Source organism: Trichechus manatus, unplaced genomic scaffold (genome assembly GCF_000243295.1).
Source record: "Trichechus manatus latirostris isolate Lorelei unplaced genomic scaffold, TriManLat1.0 scaffold00052, whole genome shotgun sequence".
Classification (NCBI taxonomy): Eukaryota; Metazoa; Chordata; class Mammalia; order Sirenia; family Trichechidae; genus Trichechus; species Trichechus manatus.
Genome location: NW_004443988.1, coordinates 13,140,568 through 13,150,381, shown reverse-complemented (window position 1 = coordinate 13,150,381; position 9,814 = coordinate 13,140,568). Strand labels below are relative to the sequence as shown.

The 9,814-nt window shown below is 37.7% G+C and overlaps 1 protein-coding gene across 2 annotated transcripts in view; it reads right to left on the bottom strand.

Moving 5' to 3' along the window:
• The window catches only part of AP4E1 (adaptor related protein complex 4 subunit epsilon 1), a 93,604-nt gene that overhangs the window by 83,082 nt on the left and 708 nt on the right, over positions 1–9,814 (bottom strand). For both annotated transcript variants that reach the window (XM_023732474.1, XM_004377659.2), the window contains exon 2: positions 5,797–5,868. In XM_023732474.1, coding sequence (XP_023588242.1) covers positions 5,797–5,868 — 72 coding nt within the window. The remainder of the gene's footprint in view (positions 1–5,796; positions 5,869–9,814) is intronic.

Below are 9,814 nucleotides of genomic sequence, written 5' to 3'. Positions count from 1 at the left end.
TAGCTCAGTGGTGAAGTCACTCCCAAGGTTCACCGTTCAGCCAGGGACTGGACAGCCCCATGAAATAAAATGGGAGTAATGAGCTACAGCAGTTCAGGGACAAGGACTAGAAGGCAGAAGGGGACAGGAAAGCTGGTGATAGGGAACCCAAGGTTGAATAAGGACAGTGTTGACATGGAGTAGGGTTGTTAACCATTGTCATAGGGCAACATGTACTGTTTAATGAGAAACTATTTTGTTCTGTAAACCTTCATCCAAAGAGAGAACAGCAGCATAAACGGAAGAACGTAATCAATGTTAGTGAATTGTGCACGTAGAAATTTTTGAAATCGTGTATCTTTGGCTATGTATATTTTCACCAAAAAAAAAAGGGTCTTCCAAGGCCGAAAAGGGAGTGTGCTGACATGTCGTGGGGTTGTTAACCAATGTCATAAAACAACATGTGTACAGACTGTTTAATGAGAAAATATTTGTTCTGTATACCTTCACCTAAAGCAGAATAAAAAACAAATAAAAATAAAACATGTTTCAAAATAAAGAAAAGCTCACAGACTTATAATATCTAAAAACTAATTAGAGTTAATAAGTTATAGGATTACAAAATCACCAAATGCTTATGAAACAGTAAAATATTTTCAAAGCAAGAATAATAATGTTTAAATAAACACACACACAAATACATGAAGAATTTTAAAAAGAGCCCATAGGAAAATCTTAGAGGAATAAGATTTAATTTAGGTCACTTGTGTTTAAAGCAATTATATTACTTAATTAATACATTAAGACTACTAATTAAGAAACTGAGAAAACAAAAGATACTAAAAGTCCCTCTTCAAAAGGTTTTCCACATCAATAGCAGTGAAACTGTTAATTTAAGCCATTAAGTTTCAACCCTAGTTCTGTAACATAATTTTAACTCAGAGTTTTTCAAACATCATCATGAACTTGATTTAAGTAAAACCACATACCTTATTATTCTCTTCTTTTTAGAGAGAAAAGTGCATTCCTCAAGGCAGGAATTCCCTTTACAATTTCTTTAACAAACTGTCACCAGCCTCTAAGTGACCATCTTAGGGAGAGGTTTATCCATAAGGTACACCTGGATTTGGATGGTCATCATTACTATAAAATCTTCCTTCCAAACTCTAGCTCCTCAACTTCTACCTATTTATCTTAGTTCTGCCCAACACCACATCTATGCCTCGCAGTAAGAAAAATTGTATATAATGACACCAACTACAGAAAATGGAAATCTAACAAAGTAAAGATGTTTACTGTGTTTTACTGACTACACCAGAAAGATGTTTACCTGTGTTTTATTGACTATGCAAAGGCATTCAACTGCGTGAACCATAACAAATTACGGATAACACTGCAAAGAGTGGGAATTCCAGAACACTTAATTGTGCTCATGAAGAACCTGTACATAAATCAAGAGGCAGTCGTTCGGACAGAACAAAGGAATGCTACGTGGTTTAAAATCAGGAAAGGTGTGCATAACGGTTGTATCTTTTCACCATATTTATTCATTCTGTATGCTGAGTAAATAATCTGAGAAGCTAGACTGTATGAAGAAGAACAGGGCATCAGAACTGAAGGAAGACTTATTAACAACCTGCATTATGCAGATGACACAACCTTGCTTGGTGAAAGTGAAGAGGACTTGAAGCACTTACTGATGAAGATCAAAGATTACAGCCTTCCGTATGGATTATACCACAACATAAAGAAAACAAAAATCCTCACAACCGGACCAATAAGCAACATTGTGATAAACAGAAAATAGACTGAAGTTGTCAAGGATTTCATTTTATTTGGATCCACAATCAACATCCATGGAAGCAGCAGTCAAGAAATAAAAAGACGCATTGCACTGGGCAAATCTGTTGCAAAAGACCTCTTTAAAGTGTTGAAAAGCAAACACATCTCCTTGAAGACTAAGCAGCACCTGATCCAAGCCATGGTGTTTTCAACAGTCTTATATGCATGCGATAGCTGGATGGTGAATAAGGAAAACCAGAGAACTGACGCCTTTGAATTGTGGTGCTGGCGAAGAATACTGAATATACTATGGACTGTCAAAAGAACAAATCTGTCTTGGAAGAAGTACAACCAGAATGCTCCTCATAAGCAAAGATGACAAGCTAGGTCCCAAAATAAAGAATCAAGAAATTTTCCAGAGGAAGAGAATTTCTTGGAATTACTGGAGGTGGAATACAAAAGATTAATATACAGAACTCTTTAAGAGATCAGGAAGGAGATCAAGCAAAACGCAGAACAAGCTAAGGAACACAAAGACAAAGCAATAGATGATCTTATGAAGGTTATTCAAGGGCGTAATGACAAACTTAATAGACTGCAAGAATCTATAGAGAGACAGCAATCAGGAATCCAGGATATTAACAATAAACTTCCACAATTAGACAACTCAATAGAAAGTCATAGGAGCAGAACTGAGGCAACAGAAGTAGAATTAGGGAGGTTGAAGATAAAGCACTTGACACCAACTTATTTGAAGAAAATTCAGATAAAGAATTTTAAAAAACAAAGAAACTCTAAGAATTATGTGGAACTCTATCAAGAAGAATAACCTACAAGTGATTGGAGTACCAGAAGAGGGGGGGATAACAGAAAATACAGACAGAATTGTTGAAGATTTGTTGGTAGAAAACTTCCCTGATATCGTGAAAGATGAGAAGATATCTATCCAAGATGCTCATCGAACCCCACATAAGGTAGATCCCAAAAGAAAGTCACCAAGACATATTATCAACTTGCCAAAACCAAAGATAGAAAATTTTAAGAGTGGCTACGGATAAACGAAAAGTCATCTACAAAGGAGAAGCAATAAGAATAAGCTCGGACTACTCAGCAGAAACCATGCAGGTAAGAAGGCAATGGGATGACATATATAAAGCCTTGAAGGAAAAAAACTGCCAGCCAAGAATTAGATATCCAGCAAAACTGTCTCTCAAATATGGTAGTGAAATTAGGGCATTTCCAGATAAACAGAAGTTCAGGGAATTTGCAAAAACCAAACCAAAATTACAAGAAACACTAAAGGGAGTCCTCCGGTTAGAAAATCAGTAACATCAGATAACAACCCAAGACTAGAACACAGGACAGAGCAACCAAACATCAACATAGATAGGGAACTCACAAAAATAAATCAAAGCTGAAACACCGAAAATAGGGAAACAGACATGTCTATATGTAAAAGACGACAACATTAAAACAAAAAAGAGGGACTAAAAAACGTAGACAGATTTTTCACACAGAGAGGAAGTTAAGGCAATACAAACAAATAAAACACTGGTTTAAATTTTAAAAAATAGGGGTAAATATTAAGGTAACCACAAAGGAAATTAACAGTCCTACACATCAAAATAAAAAACAAGAAAAACATAAAGACTCAGCAAATTCAAAAACAACAGTGAAAAAGATGAAAAGAAAATACATAAAGAAAAACAACTCAGCACAGAAAATTAAGTAGAACAAAGAAACTGTGAACAACACACAAAAAAGACATCAAAATGACAGCACTAAACTCATACTTACCAATAATTATGCTGAACGCAAATGGACTAAATGCACCAATAAAGAGACATAGAGTGGCAGAATGGATAAAAAAACACAATCCATCTATATCCTGCCTACAGGAGACACACCTTAGGCTTAAAGACACAAACAAACTAAAACTCAAAGGATGGAAAAAAATATATCAAGCAAACAACATTCAAAAAAGTAGGAGTGGTAATATTAATCTCTGACAAAACATACTTTAAAGTAAAATCCACGCAAAGGATAAGGAAGGACACTATATATAATGATTAAAGGGTCAATACACCAGGAGGACATTAACTATAATGAATATTTACACACCCAATGACAGGGCTCTAAAATACATAAAACAAACTCTAACAGCATTGAAAAGAGAGATAGACAGCTCCCCAATAGTAGTAGGAGACTTCAACACACCACTTTTGGTGATGGACAGAACATCCAGAAAGCAGCTCAGTAAAGACACAGAAGATCTAAATGTCACAATTAATCAACTTGATCTCATGGACATGTACCGAACACCTAACAGCAGCCAAGTATACTTTCTTTTCCAACACACATGGAACATTCTCCAAAATAGACCACGTATTAGGCCATAAAGCAAGCCTTAAGAGAATCCAAAGCACTGAAATATTACAAAGCATCTTTTCTGACCATAAAGCCATAAAAGTAGAAACCAGTAACAGAAAATGCTAGGAAAAAAAAAATCAAACACATGGAAACTGAACCACCTCCTTGCTAAAAAAACTACTGGGTTACAGAAAAAATTAAGGATGAAATAAAGAAATTCATAGAATCAAATGAGAATGAAAACACATCCTACCAGAACCTCTGGGACACAGCAAAAGCAGTGCTCAGAGGTCGATTTATAGCAATAAATGCACACATCCATAAAGAAGAAAGGGCTAAAATCAAAACATTAACCCTACAACTCAAACAAGTAGAAAAAGAGCAGCAAAAGAAGTCCTCGGGCACCGGAAGAAAGGAAATAATAAGAATTAGAGCAGAATTAAATGAAACAGAGAATAGAAAAACAATTGAAAGAGTTAACAAGACGAAAAGCTGGTTCTTTGAAAAGATCAACAAAATCGATAAATCACTGCCCAAACTGACAAAATAGGAGAGGAAGCAAGTAACCCATGTAAGAAATGACATGGGTTAAAAGAATCATAGCAGATTATGAAAAACTGTACTGTAACAAATTTGAAAACCTAGAGGAAACGGACAAATTTCTAGAAACTCACTACACACCTAAAGTAACACAGAGGCAGACCAACTAAACCTGTAACAAAACAAGAGATTGAAAAGGTAATTTAAAAACTCTCAACAAAGGACACACTCTGCTCCTGGCAGAGCTTTCTTGGTGGTATGAGGTTCCCAACTCTCTGCTTGCTTCCCTTTCCTTTTAACTCTTGTAAGATAAAAGGTGGTGCAGGCCACACCCAGGGAACTCCCTTTACATTGGAGCACGGAAGTGACCTTAGTAAGGGTGTTACAATCCCACCCTAATCCTCTTTAACATAAAATGACAATCACAAAATGGAGGACAACCACACAATACTGGGACTCACGGCCCAGTCAAACTGATACACACATTTCTGGGGGGACATAATTCAATCCGTAACAGTAGACCACATGATTGTCCAATTCAAAATGACCAATCCTAGTCCATTTCAGTTCACTAATGCCTAGTATATCTTTGTGTTCCATTTCTTTTTTGATGATTTCCAATTTTCTTAGATTCATACTTCATACATTCCACATTCTGATTATTAGTGGATGTTTGCACCTGTTTCTTCTCATTTTGAGTTCTGCCACCTCAGCAAATGAAGGTCCCGAAAGTTCTACTCCATCCATATCATTAAAGTCGACTCTACCTTCAAGAGACAGCTCCTCCCAGTCATATTTTGAGTGCCTTCCAACCTGAGGGGCTCACCTTCCAGCATCATACCAGACAATGTTCCACTGCTATTCATAAGGTTTTCACTGGCCAATTTTTTCAGAAGTATACAGCCAGGTCCTTTTTCCTAGTGTCTTAGCATGGAAGCTCCACTGAAACTTATTTACCTTGGGTGACACTGCTGTTATTTGAAATACCTGTGGCACAGCTTCCAGCATCACATCAACCCACAAGCCACCACAGTATGACAAACTGACAGACAAGTAGTGGACAGAAGTCCATAGTGGTCCAGGTTTCAAATTCAAAGTGTGTTGGCCCTGACTTTGCAAACTTACCAGTGTCGTAGTAGGAGCAGAAACAGTTATTTTCAGACTACTCAGTTCCTGCTGGATTAATTTCTCTTCCTCCTAAAAAAGTGAAAATATTTAAATGTTTGAATAATTATCATTTTAAACTATAACAGTATTTTTAAAGAGAAAAATACAATTTATAACACTTTCAATTTAAAGAAACCATTATATTAAAACAAAATTATAAAAATTATATGTTTAAGATTTGCTTAAAGGCATCTCTCCAACCCTCAGTATCATCCCTGGAGAGCATAAATATTTCCAGGCTAAACTACCATTCCTCCTTTCTTCATTCAGTCACCGTCCCCTTAAGAACTGTCTGGCAGAAAATGGTTAAAAGCAATTTAAGGTGGAAAGAGAGTTCAAAAGTACTTCTCCATCTATTGGCCTTTCCCTCACTTCCCATCACTCACTGACACACACACACACACACACACACACACACACACACACACACACACACACACACACACACACACACACACACGGCAGTAAATACACCAATATGGTCACATCTACTTTCTGCATTTTATTTCAACTCCGTAAGCACTTGAAAATTGCTCCATTTTTGGCTAATATAAAGTTACCTTTAAATTATACTCAATTAGCAAGTGTCCATTAGGACTATTAGTGAAGTAATGTCACATAGCTGGATACTTTATGTACAGTTTCAAACTGCAATTTAAAACAAAAAAAAATTTTAATTTCATTCAGCACCTCATAAAATTACCAACAGCTAAAATGTTAAGACAAACAATATTAAGTCCACAAATGATTTGGGAATGTGAAGCAGACCCTCTCCAGTAAAAGACCATCTTAAACCCTCAGAGCACTGTTTTTTAAACCCTCAGAGCACTGTTTTTCTTCTCCTGTGGCACTTCTATTGCATTATAGTCATACGTACACTTGTCTTAAGCCCAGGACAGATCACAAAGTCCCTGGGAGAAGGGAATTGGTTTTACTCCATTTCCCTTTGTGTCTAACACACAGCCTTGCTCCATAAAGATCTGTTGACCACATTTAGTGCCTCTGTTCTACCTCCTAGTTTGCTGCATAGCACCTGGGGTCTTAAAAATTTGCAAGCAGTCATCCAAGGCATGACAATTGGTCTCTATTCACCTGGAGCAACGGAAGAAGGAGAGCCAGGAATAGATGGAGTAAATGCAATGTGTAGCTAACTGCCTCCATGAACAACTGCCTCTTTTGCCATGGGACCAAAAGAACTGGATAGTATCCCACTACCATTACTGAACATTTTGATCAAAGATTCTATAGAAGAATCTTGATCAAAAGGGGGAAAATGTAGAACAGAATTTCAAATTCTCATAGTGTCTTAGTCATCTAGTACTGCTCTAACAGAAATACCACAAGTGGATGGTTTAACAAAGAGAAGTTTATTCTCTCATAGTCCAGTAGGCTACAAGTCCAAATTCAGGGTGTCAGCTTCAGGAGAAGGCTTTCTCTCTCCGTCGGCTCTGGACGAAGGTCCTTAGGATGCATCAGTCTTCCCTTGGCCTGGGAGCATCTTAGCGCAGGAACCTCTGGTCCAAAGGAACGTGCTCTGCTCCCGGCACTGCTTTCTTGGTGGTGTGAGGTTCCCATGTGTCTCTTTCTTCTCTCTTTTATATCTCAAAAGAGATTGGATTAAGACAGCATCTAATCTTGTAAACCTCATCAGTATAACATCACAGTGATAGAATTTACAACACATAAGGAGATCACATACAACCTCATCATAGTGATAGAGTTACAACACACAGGAAATCACATCAGATTACACAATCATACAATACTGGGAATCATGACCCACCCAAGTTGACAGATATTTTTGGGGGACACAATTCAATCCATGACACATAGAATCCAGATTTTATGGAGCCATGTGGGCCTGATGAATCCCGAAACTATTACCCTGAGATAATCTTTTAAAACTTAAACCAAAAATATCCCGACACCACAGGTTAGCTAAACTAGCAAAATATGTCTGTCCTGAGCATCATGCTTTTTTTTTTTTTAATTGTACTTTAGATGAAGGTTTCTAGAACAAATAGTTACTCATTAAACCATTAGTACACATATTGTTTTATGACATTGGTTAACAACCCCACGACATGTCAACACTCTCCCTTCTCGACCTTGGGTTTCCTACTACCAGCTTTCCTGTCCCATCCTGCCTTCTAGTCCTTGTCCCTGGGCTGCTGTGCCCCATTAGTCTCGATTTGTTTTATGGGCTTGTTTAATCTGTGGCTGAACGGTGAACCTTGTGAGTGACTTCATTACTGAGCTAAAAGGGTGTCCGGGGGCCATACTCTTGGGGTTTCTCCAGTCTCTGTCAGGCCAGTAAGTCTGGTCTTTTTGTGTGAGTTAGAATTTTGTTCTACATTTTTCTCCAGCTCTGTCCAGGATGGTCTGCTGTGATCCCTGTCAGAGCAGTCAGTGGTGGTAGCCGGGCACCATCTAGTTGTATTGGACTCAGTCTGGTGGAGGCCGTGGTAGTTGTGGTTCATTAGTCCTTTGGACTCATCCTTCCCTTACATCTTGTTTTCTTTATTCTTCCTTGCTCCAGAAGGAGTGAGACCAGTGGAGTATCTTAGATGGCTGCTCACAGGCTTTTAAAACCCCAGATGCTACGCACCAAGGTAGAATGTGAACAACGTCTTTATAAACTATTTTATACCAATTGAGCTAGATATTCCCCGAGACCATGGTCCCCACAGCCCTCCACCCAGCAATTCGGGCCCTCAGGGAGTTTGGATACGGCATTATGCTCTTTTAAAAAATATCTATATAGAATAAAAGTGACAACAGCAACTTAAAAGATTAGATACGAACCTTAGAGGGCAGTGAGTCTATGTTAATGGGGGGGGCAACTCAGAAAAGGAGGGTGAGACTAGCTGCACAACTCAAATATAATCAATGTCAGTGAAGTGTCCACGTAGAAAACTGTTGAATTGGTGTACGTTTTTCTGTATATAGCCTCAACAATGATAATAAAATAAATTTTTAAAAATTTATATTCAATAACTGATTAAAAAAACCTGTAACAAATTATGGTACAACATGTTCTTTTTAAGATATAACCTTCTTGGAGCTTTGAATCACTATCTTACACAGTCCATGCAACTTCAAAAGTCTACAGCAACTCCATCTAAGATACAACTATTGGTCTCTATGAGTTCAGAATAAAGGAGAAGGAAACCAAAGACTCAGAGAAAAAACTAGCCCATAAGTTTAATAGTCTACACGAACCACAACCTCCTCTACCCTGAGACCAGTGCCCAGCTACCACTACTGACTGTTCTGATCAGGAATACAATACATGGATCTTGACAGAACGGGAGCAAAATGTGGAACACAACTCAAATTCTTAAAAAGCCCAGATTTACTACACCGGTTGAGTCTGAAGGACTCCCCCAGACTATGGCCCTGAGATACTCTTTAAACCTTGAATCAAAACTATTCCATAAGGTCATCTTTTATCTAAAAAACAGACTAACTCATGAAATAAACAGCATCACCCATAAGTACTGTGCTCCTTTTAAAAATCATCTACCACATACAAGACCAAGTGGTCAACATTTACTCAAAAGCAAAGATGAGAAGGCAAGGGGGCAGGGAAACTAGAGTACTGGCAACAGAACAACCGAAACAAAATAATGAGAAAACTGACACACTGTGAAAAATGTCACCAATATCACTGAACAAATTGTGCAGAAACTGTTAAACGGGAACCTAATTTGCTGTGAAAACTTTCACCAAAAACATAATAAAATATTTTAATTTAAAAAAAGTTTATAGTAGCTCAATACGGTAACTATTATAACTGCTCATTTTCAAACCTTGTCTGAGGCAGAGATTTACTCAGCAAATTTTACATTTTGAGAGAATTATGGTTTTTCTTTGTCCAACTTGTTGGTCTAACCTAAGAACCTCAAGCTCCCCAAAGATTTCCAGGTGGCAGGATCTGTTCGGGTGTGTGACATCTAGCAACTGAAGGGACCCG